Consider the following 20,840-nt stretch of genomic DNA (forward strand, 5'->3'; position numbering starts at 1 on the left):
TATTTCTGAACAAAGATTCCTTCACAATCCTCCACCTTTCTGTGTGAAGCGAAGGGCAGAGCAATAAAATGCTCATCTGCAATAATTACATTACATCCTTTTGTCTTTTGGGTTTGTTTTAGCCTGTGAACTAAAGCACTTTAAGTCTCAGTGTTTTATTTTACTTATTTATTTTCATTTGGTTTGAATCGTCATATTCTGTCATATTCAAAAACGAGCCTTTCAACATCAAACAGTAATTTGACACTTACTTGCAGCATTGTACCAGTGGTGCCATTGTACGATAGCATGAGAGGCTAAAATCTCCCAGCATGCCTCACAACATTTGAATACGGACATAAAATTGTGCCTAGTAGATAGTCAGGTCATGTTTGTTTTCATTTGGCGGCGATTAGGTTTGTGAGGGCTGAGGAAAACCCGTACAAACGCCCTCCTGTGCTGCCACATCAACACGGGACGGACACAGAACGGGCATTATAGTAGGACTGAAGTGATTTTAATAACATTTTTGTCCTAGCTCTTTAAAATCAGTGGAGCTCATACAAACCCAGTTGTTCCTATATGCTACACACAAATACCAAAAAAAGTGGCACTGAGCAGTTTCTTACACTTTCTCACAAATACAAACTGTATTTCCAAGCAGAATGAGGGCTTTACAGACAGTCCCCCCTTTCCCACCAGAACATCTTGACATAATGTCTTTACCAACTAGGGGAGTTTCAGTGTGATTAATGTCATTGTATACTTTGTCAATAAATACTTTCATGTGGTTGATGTTCAGCTGATGTTTCATTACAGCAACAGAGAAACCTGCTCATTTATAGTCCCTCTGTTTTCCAGGAAAAAGACAACGGTGAAATCATCAAAAACATGAGGAACCCACATTATTCTGTGAACCATTTTCCATCCAAATAGCTTGTGAAAGAGTTAATATGATACAGGCGTTTGCCAAAAGCAGCTTCCTGCTAAATGGAGTTCATCCTGATTTGTGGGGCAGGTCGCTCTTTAATGGGCCTTCGATTTGAGTTGTGACAAGAGGAGCTGCTGACATCCCAACGCGCTGTTAAAAACTGCTGTGTCTGAATCCATTAGGGTTAAGCAGTCAGCTGCTGTACTGGGGTCTTTCATCTAACAGCAAAGACACCGCAAAGTGAACCGTCTGATTAGTAAAACAATATAGTGAGAAATGGTTGTTTAACCCAGTCCAGCTGTGGGGCTGGGCAGAGGCAGGCTGAGTTCCTGACAGTCAAACTGGAAATAGATCAAACACAAAGGAATTAAGCAGTCTAAATAGAACCCCTCCTCATGTACTAGGACATACAGCAGGTCATCCAATAACACTGGCCTACAATTTTTTACAAATTATCTGCTTCAGGGATTAACCCTTTCATGCACAGTGGTCACTCCAGTGGTCACTCCAGTGGAGAGTTCTTCTCCAGCTGTTCTATTGTTTATTCATGGGTTTGGTTGTTTCAGTTCCATATCAGCCAACACAGTGGAGAACACGCATCATCCCACACACTGCAATTCATACAATTATTGTAATGTTGCTGCACTAACATGTTTTAGTGTAAATCAGTTGCTAATTGTTATTAGACTGTAATTAACAGTTTTCTGAAACAAAATGGGCTTTTTTTGCATATTGTCTCCATGAAGTGAGTAATAACTACTGTAGTATTAGAGTATGATAAAATGTCAGAAAACATCAGATTAGCTGCATTAAAAATGTTTTTATTTAACAGTTTTCACACAGTTTATCACTTTCTGATGATGAGTTTTAAATAAATGTTTCTTTGCTTCAAGAATTAAACACATGGTGTCCAGCTGAGTGGACATTTTTGTAACTCCACGAAAAATAGGTTTATAAAAAAAAGTCAATTACATTGTTTTTTTTAATGCCTAAAGAGGAAAAAAAAACTTAAGAAAAAAATATTGACTAAGGTTCTCATAATTCATGCATGAAAGGGTTAAATCTGCTAAATGTTACATATTTTAATAAGATTAATTGTAAAACAAATGACCGAGGTACTGGTTTTCTGATGTTATCAAGGTATATGATAAAACATTATTCCACATATATGTTGGTTTATGTACATTTATCCAGTAGATTTATAAATGATCCACTGATAGAACCTGTAAAGGGGATTTTGACCCCAGACTGGATCTGGGAAACGTCAACCAACCAGCATTTAGGACTGGATTTGTCTGGATCAGCGACTCACACCTGGTTAAATTTCACTACATTCATTCTGGAAGCATTGGACTTGTAGACCAGTGTAACCAGAGGGTTGGCAGTTTGAAACCCCCTCCATCCCAGTCATGTGCCGTTGTGTCCTTGAGCAAGACACTTCCAGTGCTGCTACTCACACTGGTGTACGAATGTGTATGAATGTTGGTGGTGGTTGGCGTGGATTGGCATTGACGTTTCCATCAGTCTGTCCCAGCTGTGGGTACAGATGGAGTGGACACCACCAGTGTCCATGTGGAAGGAATAATGGATCCAATGTAAAGCACTCTGAGTATGCAAAATAGAACAACGCTATATAAATTAAATCTATTATTATTATTACTTGTCATGTTGACTACTGTCAGTCAGAGCAGTTAGACTGCAGTGCAAACCAAGGTTCTAATAGTTTTGGATTTTTTATTATAGTTTAGTTTTATTTTGTTTTGACTTTTTTTGTCCCGATTCAGTTTGTTTTAATTTGTTTTCAGAGCAGGTTTGCTGGTTTTTATTAGTTTTTGTTTTTTTCTAAATGCTTAGTTTTAGTTTAGTTTTCGTTTTTTCATATCTTTTATCTTTCTCGCTGTCGTATTCAAATAAATCCCAGACAGGACTCTGCTGCTTTCTCCCAACTTTAGTCTCCATGTTTCCAGGTAGAGTGGGGACCAGAAGACGACTGGAAACCACAAGTGAACACAAGTGACGGACCAAAAAGTGTCGTATGGAGACAGCACAGAAAACTGAGAGAGACAAAGAAATCCATTTCGTATCAATCTGACATTGACAAAGACGAAAACGAAGGGACTTTGAGCCATAATTTTTATACGTTTTAGTTAGTTTTGTAAACACACAATACAGTTTCAGTTAGTTATTGTTTTTTCTTTTAATTATAGTTTTTATTTATTTCAGTTAATGGAAATGTTTTTACAATTCTAGTTTTTGTCATTTCATTAGTTTTCTTTAACGATAATAACCTTGTTGCAAACCTTAGACAAACAGGAAGTTCAACAACAATTGTACTGGGTGACAATTTCCGGCACATTTGCTACTAAAAATCATTCTGTGCAAAGACAAATATGCATCCACTAGCAAAAGTGTGATGGAGTTGAGCTGGTATCATGTTTATAATAGTGGGGAAAACTAGGCTGTGTTACTGTCTCTTGTCCTATTCGTCAGTTGTTGACACAATGCCTCATGGGAGTTGTAGTTCTAAGTGAGTACTGTCCTTCTGAATCTGAATACAAAAGAACTACATTTCCGGGTAAATCTTCCCGCCCTCGCTGATGTGTGCCGGGAAACCACAACATTTGTATCATTTTTTACATTACAACTAAGAACAAGAAGCCTCAAGCAAAATGAAGAGGTATTTTTCTGTAGTTTCTACCTCAGTTTGTCACAACAACGAGGATAAAAGACGCCGTTTGGAGGACAATAGTACTACAGCATTAACGGAGTCTGACGCTGAATCTTCTTCATGCATCGCTTGTTCATCGGACCAGGCTGTCTCCTCTGATACAAAGATGTATCGATTCAACCCTCAGTGGTTAAAAGATTTCCCCTGGCGTGTATACGATCAGACCAAAAACACCATGTTTTGTTAGTCTTACATGGCGGCATCTGTCCGATTGAATTTGCGAACGATGTGCGTCTCTCTCTCTCTCTCTCTCTCTCCCTCTCTCTCAAGCCTTGGAACAGTATAAGCCCCAAAGTTTTCAGGCACAGTGAAGCATATTGTTTAGTCAAACTGAACTTCATACATTTTTGTTGAGTAAAATCTATTGTGAATTATTGTGAATAGTTTCCATATCTAACTCAGACCAGCACAGACTGTTCACTGATGCACACTGAAAATATAGTACTGTTAATTTTTCATATTTAAAAATGTTTAAATTCATCCTGTTGTCTTCAGGTGGAGGAAAAATACAGGTTAAAGAACCAGCTGAATTGTTGTTCAACATTGTTAGAATTTCTGATCAGTATCAAATTCATTTAGCCAATAAACGCCTTAACTGTCCAACTGTGTGTGCTACTACATTTTTCTTTGTGCTACTAAAATTTTTCACTTGCTAGCACCAGCGCTACCACCTAAAAAAGTCAGTGTACAGTCCTGCAAGTGGAGCGTATGCATTCAGAGTTTGTGAAGTTCTTGGCTCCTTTTATGGAGCTTTTTCCTCCAAATGTGCTATTGTTGCCAGAGACTGTCGGAGCTTCAACAAAGTGGGGGATGGGAGTATCAACATAATGTAAAGACAGATGCTTTAAAAATAGAGTTGAGGCTTCTGTTGAGTAAATGTACTGTACATATAGAAATGTATTATATGCGGCAATATTAGGGTGGTCCAACAATCCTGGTAAAAAATACAGTTTCAGATCACCTCCATTAGAACCCTGCATTAGGTTTATGCATTCAAAAGATGATTTAGGAAAAAGTTTGGAAGAAAAAGGAGATGTTTTAGAGGTTGCACAAAGTCTGTACATCAGAGCATGGTTTGAAGCCCCATCACCAGCGAAAGCCCCTGAAAATGATTCTGCATTCCTTCAAAAGCTGTCACAGGACGAACATTCAGTTGTCCTAAAGCAGCCTGAACAGCTTTGGACCACATCTGTGGAACTGGAGTAAATATATGGATGAAGTAAGACCGCCCACATCTGTGGAACTGGAGTAAATATATGGATGAAGTAAGACCGCCCACATCTGTGGAACTGGAGTAAATATATGGATGAAGTAACTCCGCCCACATCTGTGGTACTGGAGTAAATATATGGATGAAGTAACTCCGCCCACATCTGTGGAACTGGAGTAAATATATGGATGAAGTAACTCCGCCCACATCTGTGGAACTGGAGTAAATATATGGATGAAGTAAGACCGCCCACATCTGTGGAACTGGAGTAAATATATGGATGAAGTAACTCCGCCCACATCTGTGGAACTGGAGTAAATATATGGATGAAGTAACTCCGCCCACATCTGTGGTACTGGAGTAAATATATGGATGAAGTAAGACCGCCCACATCTGTGGAACTGGAGTAAATATATGGATGAAGTAACTCCGCCCACATCTGTGGTACTGGAGTAAATATATGGATGAAGTAAGACCGCCCACATCTGTGGAACTGGAGTAAATATATGGATGAAGTAAGACCGCCCACATCTGTGGAACTGGAGTAAATATATGGATGAAGTAACTCCGCCCACATCTGTGGTACTGGAGTAAATATATGGATGAAGTAAGACCGCCCACATCTGTGGAACTGGAGTAAATATATGGATGAAGTAAGACCGCCCACATCTGTGGAACTGGAGTAAATATATGGATGAAGTAACTCCGCCCACATCTGTGGTACTGGAGTAAATATATGGATGAAGTAACTCCGCCCACATCTGTGGTACTGGAGTGTAGAACTGGTTGTGGTCCATTCTGTGACTCCAGCGTGACACCAGAGCAGAAGCAGCTGATGGTTGACTACATGATGTTAAATGCAGGTTCTTTCTTTATTTTATTCTATTTTTTTTTGATTTTATGTGTTGTTTTCTTACTTGCTGTTTTTAATCACCTTTTACACGTTTCTTTTACAATGTTTTAAATGTGTTTCTTTTTGTTTCTTTTATTTCAATGTCCTGTGTGAAGCACCTTGAATTGCCTTGTTGCTGAAATGTGCTATACAAATAAACTTGCCTCGCCTTGCCTTTGGGTCCCACTAAAGCGTTGGGATGTCCTTCATCCATCAGATTGTGAAGGGAAGCAGATCAGGGCTTTTGTCTCCACCAGCACCATGCGTTTGTCTGAACCTTTGGATCTGCCACAAACGTTCTGAACAGTTCCTCCAGTAGACTGGGCTGATGATGCAGACTTTCAGAAGGAGGAGAAAACTGGGCATGGGGCTGAAGGAGGTCAATGAGGTGGTGGTAGTGGTGGGGGGGCTGGTGAGGGAGGGCTTTGTGGGTGAGGAGGAGGATTTTGAATGTTATTCTATGTTTCACAGGGAGCCAGTGGAGGTGTTGGAGGACAGGGGTGATGTGTGCACGTGATCGGGTGTGGGTGAGGAGACAAGGCGGCAGAATTTTGAATGAGCTGGAGTTTACTGAGGAGTTTTGAGGGTAGACTGTAGAGAAGGCTATTGCAGTAGTTGAGTCTGAGTTTGTGTTAAACTGTAGACACCGTGGATAACACTAGATGTACTTCTGCAAGAGGCTGCTGGTGACCTTTTACCGCTCTGCTGTTGAAAGCATGTGAACATACTGTATCAGTGCATGGTATGCAGGCTGCTCTGTCGCAGACAAAACAGCACAACAGAGGATAGTAAGATCTGTAGAAAAAATCACTGGCTGCCCTCCTCCCCCACTTCAGGACATCGCTAACTCCTGTTACTACACAAGAGCCAGGAACATCAGCACAGACACTTCCCACCCCGGTCATCACCTTTTCACTCTTCTGCCTTCAGGGAAACGATACAGGTCACTCACATCACAGACCACCAGACTCAGTAACAGTTTATTTCCAAAAGCCATCCACTCTCTAAACCACCAACATACACCATAGTCACCAGCACATTAAAATCCAAGCCAGGGGACTTTTATACAGATGCACTTTTATAGAACTATTTTAATTTATATAGTTGCACTTTTATACAGATGCACTTTTTTTTTATACAGATGCACTTTATATAGAACTATTTTAATACTGATGTGTTTGGTGTGTTTGTTGAATGTATTCATGAATGGGAAGAGTGTAGTTTGAATGTTATTTGTGTTTTTTATGAGGGGGGCATGTGCAATTTCGTTGTATTCACTATGCAATGACAATAAACCTCCTATTCTATTCTATTCTATTCTATTCTATTCTATTCTATTCTATTCTATGTAGCAGACTCACAGGCTTTAATCGGTCATGAAGGTGAAGCAGCAACAAGTGTAGTGATAAACTGAAGTTCCCTAAGGTGTTAGCTGGGGTTGTGGAAATGTGTTCTATTTGTCCGTAACACCAGTCCATTCCATCTCCCAAAGGTATCGGTGCTGACCTTGATCTACTGCAGGTCATACACTGATTTATACACCTGGATTTGATGTTTCAGGTGAAGCTTCTTTACACAAAGCATTAAAGCTCTACCTACAGATGTAGCATTTCTCACAACACTTAGTAAAAGTTTGAACATGAACCACCCTCCTCCCTCCAAAGCCCCGCCCACTTCCCCCTGCCTGAGCTCTGATGCTCCTCCTCCTCTCACCTGATGCGAGCGGTGGAAGCGGAAGTGGAGGCGGAGCTCCGGTCCGCTTCAGTGTGTCTGCGGACCCCTCCCTCAGTAATCAGATACATCATCCACCTGCCACAGCTCCTGTTCTATCAGTAGAGCCTCTATTTAAGGGTGTAGTCTGTATTTAAGGGTGTGGCCTTTATTTAAGGGTGCGGTCTATATCTAAGGGTGTGGTCTGTATTTCAAGGTGTGGTCTGTATTTAAGGGTGTGGTCTTTATTTAAGGGTCTGGTCTGTATTTAAGGGTGTGGTCTGTATTTCAGGGTGTGGTCTTTATTTAAGGGTCTGGTCTGTATTTAAGGGTGTAGTCTGTATTTCAGGGTGTGGCCTTTATTTAAGGGTGCGGTCTATATCTAAGGGTGTGGTCTGTATTTCAGGGTGTGGTCTCTATTTAAGGGTGTGGTCTGTATTTCAGGGTGTGGTCTGTGTTTAAAGGTGTGGTCTGTATTTCAGGGTGTGGTCTGTATTTCAGGGTGTGGTCTGTATTTCAGGGTGTGGTCAGTGCAGTGCTGGGTCAGGATCACTCAGCTGATGGGCGTGTCCACTGTGAACGTGCGTCCTCTGTGACTTTTCCGTGGACATCTGAGGTTTCATATCCAGACATTTCTCCTCCTACATCATCCTACAGTGTGTGACACCAAGTCCATGAACCTGTAGGAGTCCTGTGGTCATAAAAGCTGACCTTTGACCTGTCTGTTCAGTCCAGTCCACCAGACCACTGGACTTTTATCTCCATCCTTCATTCATCAGACTCCTGTTTGTTCCCTCAGTTGTTGTTTCTGTTCAGAAATCTGTTTTTTCCTCCATGTGCATTTGAGTTCAATCCATTCACATCCTAGACAGTAGGCTGTGGTCAGTGGTCAGTAGACTGTGGTTAGTGGTCATTAGACAGTGGCCAGTGGTCAGTAGACTGTGGTCAGTGACAGTAGACTGTGGTCAGCAGACTGTGGTCAGTGACAGTAGACTGTGGGCAGTGACAGTAGACTGTGGTCAGTAGACTGTGGTCAGTGGTCATTAGACAGTGGCCAGTGGTCAGTAGACTGTGGTCAGTAGACTGTGGTCAGCAGACTGTGGTCAGTGGACAGTAGACTGTGGTCAGCGACAGTAGACTGTGGTCAGTGGTCAGTAGACTGTGGGCAGTGACAGTAGACTGTGGTCAGCAACAATAGACTGTGATCAGTGATAGTAGACTGTGGTCAGTGGTCAGTAGACTGTGGTCAGTGACAGTAGAGTGTGGTCAGTGGTCAGTAGACTGTGGTCAGTGGTCAGTGGTCAGTAGACTGTGGTCAGTGACAGTAGGTTGTGGTCAGTGGTCAGTAGACTGTGGTCAGTGACAGTAGACTGTGGTCAGTGGTCAGTAGACTGTGGTCAGTAGTCTATGGTCAGTGGACAGTAGACTGTGGTCAGTGACAGTAGACTGTGGTCAGTGGTCAGTAGACTGTGGTCAGTGGTCAGTAGACTGTGGTCAGTGACAGTAGGTTGTGGTCAGTGGTCAGTAGACTGTGGTCAGTGACAGTAGACTGTGGACAGTGGTCAGTACACTGTGGTCAGTAGACTGTGGTCAGTGGACAGTACACTGTGGTCAGTGGACAGTAGACTGGTCAGTAGACTGTGGTCAGTGACAGTAGGCTGTGGTCAGTGGTCAGGAGAGTGTGGTCAGTGACAGTAGACTGTGGTCAGTGACAGTAGACTGTGGTCAGTAGTCTGTGGTCAGTGGACAGTAGACTGTGGTCAGTGACAGCAGACTGGTCAGTGGTCAGTACACTGTGGTCAGTAGACTGTGGTCAGTGGACAGTAGACTGTGGTCAGTGACAGTAGACTGTGGTCAGTGGTCAGTAGACTGTGGTCAGTGGTCAGTAGACTGTGGTCAGTGACAGTAGGTTGTGGTCAGTGGTCAGTAGACTGTGGTCAGTGACAGTAGACTGTGGACAGTGGTCAGTACACTGTGGTCAGTAGACTGTGGTCAGTGGACAGTACACTGTGGTCAGTGGACAGTAGAATGATCAGTGGTCAGTAGACTGTGGTCAGTGACGGTAGGCTGTGGTCAGTGGTCAGGAGAGTGTGGTCAGTGACAGTAGACTGTGGTCAGTGACAGTAGACTGTGGTCAGTAGTCTGTGGTCAGTGGACAGTAGACTGTGGTCAGTGACAGCAGACTGTGGTCAGTGGTCAGTACACTGTGGTCAGTAGACTGTGGTCAGTGGACAGTACACTGTGGTCAGTAGACTGTGGTCAGTGGACAGTACACTGTGGTCAGTGGACAGTAGACTGGTCAGTGGTCAGTAGATTGGTCAGTGGTCAGTAGACTGTGGTCAGTGACAGTAGACTGTGGTCAGTAGTCTATGGTCAGTGGACAGTAGACTGTGGTCAGTGACAGTAGACTGTGGTCAGTGGTCAGTATACTGTGGTCAGTGACAGTAGACTCTGGTCAGTAGACTGGTCAGTAGTCTGTGGTCAGTGGACAGTAGACTGTGGTCAGTGACAGTAGACTCTGGTCAGTAGACTGTGGTCAGTAGTCTGTGGTCAGTGGAAAGTAGACTGGTCAGTGGTCAGTAGACTGTGGTCAGTGACAGTAGACTGTGGTCAGTGACAGTAGACTGTGGTCAGTAGTCTATGGTCAGTGGACAGTAGACTGTGGTCAGTGACAGTAGACTGTGGTCAGTGGTCAGTATACTGTGGTCAGTGACAGTAGACTCTGGTCAGTAGACTGTGGTCAGTAGTCTGTGGTCAGTGGACAGTAGACTGTGGTCAGTGACAGTAGACTCTGGTCAGTAGACTGTGGTCAGTAGTCTGTGGTCAGTGGAAAGTAGACTGTGGTCAGTGACAGTAGACTGTTGTCAGTAGACTGTGGTCAGTAGTCTGTGGTCAGTGGACAGTAGACTGTGGTCAGTGACAGTAGACTGTTGTCAGTAGACTGTGGTCAGTAGTCTGTGGTCAGTGGACAGTAGACTGTGGTCAGTGACAGTAGACTGTGGTCAGTGGACAGTAGACTGGTCAGTGACAGTAGACTGTGGTCAGTGACAGTAGACTCTGGTCAGTAGACTGTGGTCAGTAGTCTGTGGTCAGTGGTCAGTAGACTGTGGTCAGTGGACAGTAGACTGTGGTCAGTGACAGTAGACTGTGGTCAGTGACAGTAGACTCTGGTCAGTAGACTGTGGTCAGTAGTCTGTAGTCAGTGACAGTAGACTGTGGTCAGTGACAGTAGACTCTGGTCAGTAGACTGTGGTCAGTAGTCTGTAGTCAGTGGTCAGTAGACTGTGGTCAGTGACAGTAGACTCTGGTCAGTAGACTCTGGTCAGTAGACTGTGGTCAGTGACAGGAGAAGCAGTGCAGGTGAAGCGTCAGAATCAGAAGCGCACATATTGGATGCGGGTAGGCATGGGAGTTGAGAACCAGTTCTTTTTGAGAACCGGTTCCCAGTAGCTCGACTCCTTGGAACTGTTTGCTGCTTATCGATTCCGCCTTCGTTGCACATGCGCGATGACGTCACGCGTACGCTGCATTGTTTTGGTCAGAATGTAGACAACATAGTGTTGAGGCAGAAACGGTCCAAACAGACGACACCAGGTCTAAACAGACGACACCAGGTCTAAACAGACCACAGGTCTAAACAGACCACACCAGGGCCAAACAGACCACACCAGGTCCAAACAGACCACACCAGGTCTAAACAGACCACACCAGGTCCAAACAGACCACACCAGGTCTAAACAGACCACACCAGGTCCAAACAGACCACACCAGGTCTAAACAGACCACACCAGGTCCAAACAGACCACACCAGGTCTAAACAGACCACACCAGGTCCACACAGACCACACCAGGTCTAAACAGACCACACCAGGTCTAAACAGACCACACCAGGTCTAAACAGACCACACCAGGTCCACACAGACCACACCAGGTCTAAACAGACCACACCAGGTCCACACAGACCACACCAGGTCCAAACAGACCACACCAGGTCTAAACAGACCACACCAGGTCCACACAGACCACACCAGGTCTAAACAGACCACACCAGGTCTAAACAGACCACACCAGGTCCACACAGACCACACCAGGTCTAAACAGACCACACCAGGTCTAAACAGACCACACCAGGTCTAAACAGACCACACCAGGTCCAAACAGACCACACCAGGTCTAAACAGACCACACCAGGTCCAGTTGAACTCTGTCAAAGCTTCCATTTCTTCTAAAGGTGGAATCCCTCCAGTATCCTCAAACATTTGTCCACATGTGATTCATTTACAGGAATGTCACATATTTGATTCTCTACTCAGCGGTGCTTGTGAATCTAGCGGCAGAGTGAACACCAGGCCGTCATCTGGGCCCAGTTCTGGTTCTGGTGCGGGTAACAAACGTCGTACCCCCTCAAATACAACTTTCTGAAGGTAGAGGAAAGGAAATGAGGTGCACAACAACAGGAGACGAGCAGAGTCGAACTGGTTCCACGTAGTGGAAATGCAGCAACAGAGGAATTAGTAAAGAGTCTGGAGTTTCACTGTCACTGTACACCCCCCCCCCCCCCAGACCAGGCCTGGCATTATCTGTTAGCTATTATTATTTGTACGTATTGTATTTTCTGTGCAGATGGAAATATTAAAGACAGTTAATGCAAACACACCCGTTTGTACTCTTTTATTCCCTCACCCAATGACAATCGATAAGCAAAATCAATAATAGAATCAGAATCGTTAAGAATTTAACGACCCATCCCTAGATGCGGGGACGGCGATAATGGATGATTGACAGGAGGCTCAGCCAGGCTCGGCCAATTATTTAATTCGGACTAAATAAAATGACTGAGCAATATATGAGCAATGGATGAGAATTAAACATTTTTGAGTTTCAATACCTGGTGGATATCTTTACATTTTTGTTTGAAACACACTTATTAGGAGCATTTGAAGATGACAAAAGAAAAGTGTAAAAATGCCACATCGTACGGTATAGTTTTAATACAGGTGAGTGTGGGGTGTGACGCCAGTATGAAGGTTTTCAAAATCTTCATTTTTGTGACCTAAAATACTGTTAACATGTGGATGAGGGGCCCAAATGTAGAGAAAAACCTGTTTTGCTAAATATGTGCATTAGTGCTTTACAACAGCAGTCCATCTGAAAGCCACCACCCAACCTCTGTTATTTCCTCGGACAATAAAAGCTGTAAACATAAGCACTACGACTGAACATGAAACCCACTCAGACCATGTGAACACTGTACATACTGTCTGACTGCAGCCTTAAGATAAGAATATGAACACCTTCAACATCATCTTATGTGAGGTCCACAGTTTAATATAAAACCAAAAGGTTTCCTCCATTACAGAGGGAACTCACACCTCGCTCTATCTGCATTCATTTGGGTTTTCAGTTTTACCACCAGACAGCACAGGCTTTGAATGCTTTTACGCACAATGGTTTAGTGCGGTCCACAGCCCACTGCCCACCAGCCTCTCCTCCTGAACAACCGAAACAAGTCAAACAGGAATAGAATGAATCATGCAGGAACAAAGACTGTTTTCCATGGGGGACGCAGCATCCTGTACTTCAAACTGCCACATCATTTATGTTTTGTTTTGTTTGGTTTTTTTTTACCTCCGCCAACAAGGCTAAAAAAAGGAGCTATGGATTCACCCCAGTCTGTCTACAAAAGCAGCATCACATGTTTGGCTCAAGCAGAACACAAAACTGGTGGTGAGTCCAAATAAGGGTCTGTGTCATTAGAAGACCACCATTAGTCAGATCTTAATGGTGTGCTTCACTGGGCAAACCCACACATTTTGTTCAGTACTTTTTTATAAACATACAAGTACAATTTATACACAATTGGAACTTCTGTGGGGTTTTTTGTATAGACCGAACACAAGACAGCAGAGCAGGTCATGAGTTCAGACTGAGCTGAAATGCTTGACATGTACAACAGAAAATGAAAAGAAGTTGGGTTAAAATTCAGTATCACAGTTTGTGGGTCCTTTATCTCCACTTCTGTCCTTTCCCTAGAAATTCATGACTCTGACTTCTGCAAAGTCACACTATTTTCTATAAAAAAGGAGGTGTCTTTCATTCTGTATAAAAAGAACTCAACAAAATATATGCAGTCACTTCATATTTAAATAAGGTCCCAGTTTTCACAGTGTTTTTTCCACACAATGAAAGAGGTCAGTCCTTCCCTAATACGTACATGGTGCACTATTTCTGTCTGCTCTGACTGGGATTGTTGGAGTCTCTATGCTCAGCCATTTCCAGGTCGATGGGTTTTAACTACCCGCTAGCACAGGCATGTCCAAAGTCCGGCCCGGGGGCCAATCACGGCCCGCGGTCAGATTTTCTACGGCCCACAGCTTGGGTTTTATATTATATTATTTATGGCCCACTTGGACTGTTCAACCGAGTACATGAATCATAAAAGGTTCAAAGTGCAGTTTCTCCTTTCACCTCATGGTGGCAGCACCACTCTAACTCTATCTGGCTCTGTGACCTCGCCGTGAACCTTTTTCGCTAATTTCTAACCACGGTGCCTGTAAATAAAAAAACGAAAGTTGACAGTGAGGGCCGCCGCTTCCAGAAGAGATGGGAATTACAGGGTTTTTTTTACTGAAAATTGAGGCAATTATGTTTGCCTAATTTGTCAAGAGACTGTTGCCTTGTTTAAGGAATTCAATGTAAAGAGACACGAGCAGACAAAACATGCTAACGCATACGACAAGCTAGCAGGGAGTGAGCGCTCCGAAAAAGTGAAGCAAATTCAAGCTGCTTTAAACTCACAACAGTGACTCTTCATGTGAACCTCGGAGTTCAATGAATTCACCACCAAGGCAGGATACCAAGTTGCCAGGTTAGTTGCCTCTAACTGCTGGTGTTATGTACCTGTAGATGTGACACAAAATATTACTTTCTGAATGATTTTGTGAAAGACAAGTAAGAGTCATATGTTTTCATCTTAAACGTTAACAGACTTTACATTACTGAGTAATATATGAGTAATGATTACTCATATAAGTCATGTTTAAAATGAATGTGGGGTTAAGATTTTTATCAACTTGGATGTTTAAGATACTCTATACAGTTTGTTCTATGTTATCTGTCTCCAGATGTGAAAGGAAGGCAGAATTGTTTTTTTTTTTTTTTTTTTTTTTTAATTAGTTCACACCTGAGTGACTTAGATTTGGTTACATTGCCATTTAAAAAAATGATATTGTGACAATGAAAATAAAATTGTTGTAGAACAGCGCATTTAGATGTAATTTTTACTGTTTAAAAAATGTCTGAAGGGACCACTGGCCCCTGGCAATGTCCACATTATCAGATCTGGCCCTCGTTAAAAAAAGTTTGGACACCCCTGCGCTAGCAGCATTCATAAAAAAATGAAACTTAACACCCAGCTTTGAGCTATTTATCGATCTGACCTCTGAGACACACATTAAGAAATCTCCAGTTCTGCCAACTTTTGTGCTTTACCTCAGAAAGTTGTCATTATTTTACACTGTCATCACGTTTACACATCCCAAGAATCAGCACAACCTCAGCCAAGTGTCACTCAATAAAGACTTCTATGCACTATAATACTGAGATGGTGGATAAGCACAAGTATGGAGGAAGAAAGGAACCGGGCACATTCATCCCAGCCATTTACAACTTCATAGAACAAACCAGAGGAAAGAGCTAGTGTAATCCATGATTCAACTAGTTTTACATTCATGATATTGATTCAGATTGTAGACATTTAGACATTTTGAATTTAGATGATATTCGTTAAGTCCTTTTTTTTAATTCACTCATCAACAAACCAGGTTAACACTAGCTGGCTGCTGACTTTAGCACCATAAACTAAACCGTGAAAGCTATGATGAAGTGTTGGCCATGAAATGTGTGGACAGCCTGAACCCACAAATCTCTAATGCTCCCGTCCTTTCCTTTTTGGGAAGGTAAAGAAAATCGTAAACTAGGTTTTTCTTTTATTGATCAATGTGAAAAGTGTGACATGGCAGCTCTTTGTCATGGCGCTACCTGTTTTTTTTTTTCCCCCATTTGCTGCTGTTATTTGCTGCTACTATTTTTATAGCGCTTGTTTTCACCCAGAAGGAGGTAGTGACGCATCCATTTGGTTATGGATAATTAACTCCACAGTAGTTAAAAAAAAACACACACACAAAAAAAAAAAACAGTTAATGCTGGAGAAATAGAATTAAAAACACAAGGGAAATAACACATAAAACATGAAGCTACAAACTAACATAGTGTGTATCTCTGTGTATATAATGATCTGCTGTTCTAATATGGGTCCATAAAAATGTGACCCTGCTGACAGTCTAATAACGACTGAGCTGCTGTATTGTATGTAGCTATTAAGATGATACACACATCTGAACTCCATTGATTATGAAATGACAGTGGTAATAGCTCAGCATAATGCATGTTAAAGGCACAGGACCAAACAGGCGACTATAAATATAGGGACACAGAATGTTCTTTATCGTCCTTTCATACCTTAATAAAGATAAAAGTGGAGCTGCAGCACTCGTGTGTCTTACTCCCAGTCACTTCAGCAAATTAACTGTTTACTGTTTGTTTCTTTAGCAGAAAAATGGTGCTGCGTGAGAAGTTTACAGATACTGCTCAAAGATAAGGGTACTTAGAATATTAGGCTACAACTTTAAATGTCATGTTTAAAGTGCCAACAGCAGCAGGTGCAGCCAAGCCTCCCACGAAAAGAGGAGGCGCCTGCAGAACACGGGGTCCCGAGATGATATTTAAACCTAAATGTTAAAAAAAAAAAATTTGGTCGCCTCCAGAAAACACATACGTGTAAAGTCACTCACCACCGACAGATTCCAGTATGAAGGCACGGGTGACAATTTGGGCCTGGAGACTGAGGTGAAACATGGCGGTGAGGCGAGGCCGAGGAACGATGAAAATGTCTTTCCTAAAGGGAAGGGGACCAGACGGAAGGAGAGTCAAAGGCGGCACAGTTTTCAGCCAAATAGAAATTGGATTTTTTTTATGAAGCACATGTTTTTTGCTGTTCACTGTTTATCAGTGTTCCTTTTCTTTCATGCTGGAGAGCCGCAATAATCCAGTCTGTTCTCTGCACGTCCATCACCGTCTGGTTTGGATCGGCCACCAAACAGGACAAGAACAGACTGAAACGGACAATCAGGACTGCAGAGAAGATCATTGGTGCTGATCTGCCCACCATTCAGGACTTATACACATCCAGACTCAGGAAACGGGCAGGTAACATCACTGCAGACCCCTCACACCCTGGTCACAACCTGTTTGAACTTCTTTCCTCCAGCAGGCGATACAGAACACTGTACGCCAAAACAGAACACTGTACGCCAAAGCAGAACACTGTACGCCAAAACAGAACACTGTACGCCAAAACAGAACACTGTACGCCAAAACAGAACACTGTACGCCAAAACAGAACACTGTACGCCAAAGCAGAACACTGTACGCCAAAGCAGAACACTGTACGCCAAAACAGAACACTGTACGCCAAAACAGAACACTGTACGCCAAAACAGAACACTGTACGCCAAAACAGAACACTGTACGCCAAAACAGAACACTGTACGCCAAAACAGAACACTGTATGCCAAAACAGAACACTGTACGCCAAAACAGAACACTGTACGCCAAAACAGAACACTGTACGCCAAAACAGAACACTGTATGCCAAAACAGCCAGACACAGGAACAGTTTTTTCCCCCAGGCCGTCACTGATGAACACCCATCCAGTGTCAGTAACCCTCCCCCCCCCCCCCCCCCCCCCAACTCCAATTCACCAACTTACAAACTTAAATTTTGCACTCTTCATAAAACTGTCTAATTTGCAGTATGTAAAAAAACTGCTTCCCCACCCTGTGTGTGTGTGTGTATATATATATATATATATATATATATATATATATATATATATTTATATATATACATATATATATATATTCTTTTTTTTTTACAGGCTGTATTCCTATACATAACCACTCAATGTATAAATACTTCAATTTGCATTTTCTTTATATACTACAATGTAAAACCCACTGTAAATAATATATACATATATTTTTAATAGACCGGACCCACACACCCACTCACTGTATAAAAACTCCAATTTTCACTCTGTACATATCACATTGTAAATCCACTGTAAATCTGAACCCATTTGCTGTGTCTGTCTCTAGTGGACTGTTTGTCTATATTGTGTCCAGGTCCACATGTTTCTGGGTTCATGTCAGCACTGTATGTCGTGAGCATTGTAAAAACCAAAGTCAGGTTCCTTGTATGTGTTCACATACTTAGCCAATAAAGCTGATTCTGATTCTGAGAGAGAACCAACCTGGACGGCGACGCAGCGATGATGAGGTGAGGCGTGAGCAGAGTGAGGGAGTAGTGGACGACCTGGGCTAAAGTGCCCCCAAAGCCCACATCCTTCTTCCTGAGCAGCAGTTCCTCTGTGAGCCAGGCCACATCACGACACAAGACGGAGAGACTGACACCCTGTGGAGGAGAGGGATGGAAAAGTTCTGTTCCAAATTCAGACTTTAACCAATACCATCCAGTGACATGAGGCTCTGGTGGGTATGACTCAGAAAATCACTGTCACACTAATACACTAACAAGAAAACCAATTCTTTTTATGAGCCTCTTGATATATTGATGGATCCTTAGTGGCACCGAGGTGGATTAAAGCGTGTACAACAGCAGGAAGAGCTCCTCAGCAGATGCTAGCACACAAACACAAATATATGGAGATCATTTCCTGTCAAAACTTTTACAAAGCCTCTACGGGCGCTAGATAAACACTGATGTGCAAACAAATGTTTTCTAATACATTATGCTTACAAAAAACTAAACCGTTTCCTTACGAGTACAAAAATTACTATTAAGTAAAAAAAAAAAAAATCATGGAAATATTGACACAATACTTTCAGTGTCATGTGATTTTTCTTGGAAATATCCTGAGGAATTCACTCTCCACGACCGCAGGTGAGTCATCTTAAAAGCACCTTTGTTAAGTTCAACTAGAATCTGCTCTGCCAAGTAATGCACCTCCTTTTAAGTACATTGTCAACAAAAACTTTGTTGTATGGGTCTGCCACAATATTAACACAGCCCGCCACATATTAGTTTATAAAAAAATCTTGTTTCAATATGGAGCTGATCCCAGTGCCTTATTGTCAGACACTCCTTGTCTGCTGACGCTCATAACACACTGACAAGAGACCTGCTAAGAGGAAGGCTTTCCCAAATCCTAAATAAGTGATCCAGGACATATAAAGTCAGTAAATTTCACATTTTTACCTCTAACTAGGAGGTTGTGTGGTATGGCATGTCACAGTCAACACTGTGTCAAGAGGTGACTCACCTGTACCACAAATAGTGACAGTCTTTTTCTACAGAGCCTCTAACTCACAGGTGTCAAACATGTGGCCCCGGGGGCCAAATCCAGCCCACCAAAGGGTCCAGTCCGGCCCGTGGGATGAATTTGTGAAATGCAAAAATTACACTGAAGATATTAACAATCAATGGTGTTAAAATCATTTTAATTCAGGTTCCACATGTGGATGCATACAGACCAATTAATTCTCAAGTGGATCAGAGCAGTAAAATATTATCATAATATCCTATAAATAATGTCAACAGTAAATTTTCTCTTTGTTGTGGTGTAAAAAAGTAAAATTACATAAAAATGTTTACATTAACAAACTATACAGGGTGGGGAAGCAAAATTTACAATGAACATTTAGTTGTTTTTTCTCAGCAGGCACTACGTCAGTTGTTTTGAACCCAAACATATACTGATGTCATAATCATACCTAACACTATTATCCATACCTTTTCAGAAACTTTTGCCCATATGAGTAATCAGGAAAGCAAACGTCAAAGAGTGTGTGATTTGCTGAATGCACTCGTCACACCAAAGGAGATTTCAAAAATAGTTGGAGTGTCCATAAAGACTGTTTATAATGGAAAGAAGAGAATGACTATGAGCAAAACTATTACCAGAAAGTCTGGAAGATACTATTAAAGAAGAATGGGAGAAGTTGTCACCCCAATATTTGAGGAACACTTGCACAAGTTTCAGGAAGCGTGTGAAGGCAGTTATTGAGAAAGGAGGACACATAGAAGAAAAACATTTTCTATTATGGACATTTTCTTGTGGCAAATAAATTGTCATGACTTTCAATAAACTAATTGGTCATACACTGTCTTTCAATCCCTGCCTCAAAATATTGTACATTTTGCTTCCCCACCCTGTACGTTTACTAAAAATTTGAATAACCTGAACAAATATGAACAACCTGAAATGTCTTCAGAGAACTAAATGCAATTTTACCAACATTCTGTTATTAAATGTTGTGTGTTTGTAGATCCACTGTGATCTGTAAGTTATAATGTACATGTGCAAATGATAAACTGAGGCAGAATATTTTTTTTAAAATTGCACTTATTTTTCTTAAGACATTTCAAGTTGTTCCTATTACTCAGATTTTTAAGGAAACTTTGTAGATGTAAACATTATCATCATTTAATTTAACATTTTTCACTGTTGTTATTTTACCGGTTCGGCCCACTGGAGATCATATTGGACTAAATGTGGCCCCTGAACAAAAATGAGTTTGACACCCCTGCACTAACTGAAGTAAAGCGTCACATCCTCCTCATCCTACTTTATCTGTTCTATATATGTACAACTTCAGTCCAGCACTGCAGTCACAGCTTGGCTAATCCTACAAGTACAGCTGAACCTCGCAGTACGAGTGCAATGTAGAACCAGTAATTCCCTTTATGAGCTGCAGCTCTTGAGAATTTTTGCCTGGAAATATCAGTGGAAATCCACAGTGCAAGCTCCTCCCAATAGGCGGAGCCTCGGCAGGCTCACTTCACATGTTCATCTCCTTGAGGTAAAATCATGTCCATTTTATTCAACTGATTTTTCTTCGTTTCTTGCATTTTTTGTGCTAATTAAGAGAGCGAAAACGCCAAAAATTCTTCTACCTGACAGATTCTCCTTCCAGATGGTCATGGAACAAATTAAACTCATACTGCGATACTCCACTGTACAATGAGCAGACAAATACATTATACCTCGATACACTGTATGGAAATTATGATAAAAACCAAACATGGATCAACTCACCAGGCAGTTTTGTTAGTGTCAATATCCATAAGTTTAGCTGCACTAAAATGTCCCAGTTTGGAATCAATAAAGTATATCTATCAACATATTAACTGTGACTTCTTGTACACATTCTATCAGACTTAGCTTAAGTTCAGACATCTGCTACTGCACAGAGTCTGTACCAAGTCCACCGTCATAACTTAAAATCTGCTGTATAAACATTGCACGAA

The 20,840-nt window shown here is 42.0% G+C and overlaps 1 protein-coding gene across 1 annotated transcript in view; it reads right to left on the minus strand.

Annotated features, from left to right (window-relative positions):
* Nucleotides 1-20,840, minus strand: part of gpat2 (glycerol-3-phosphate acyltransferase 2, mitochondrial) — a 130,159-nt gene that overhangs the window by 37,618 nt on the left and 71,701 nt on the right. The window contains exons 14-15 of the mRNA XM_030143266.1: nucleotides 17,824-17,984; nucleotides 16,303-16,406 (exon numbers count right to left, since the gene is read on the minus strand). Of these exons, the coding sequence (XP_029999126.1) occupies nucleotides 16,303-16,406; nucleotides 17,824-17,984 (265 nt within the window). The remainder of the gene's footprint in view (nucleotides 1-16,302; nucleotides 16,407-17,823; nucleotides 17,985-20,840) is intronic.

This window comes from Sphaeramia orbicularis, chromosome 9, assembly GCF_902148855.1.
Source record: "Sphaeramia orbicularis chromosome 9, fSphaOr1.1, whole genome shotgun sequence".
Taxonomy (NCBI): Eukaryota; Metazoa; Chordata; class Actinopteri; order Kurtiformes; family Apogonidae; genus Sphaeramia; species Sphaeramia orbicularis.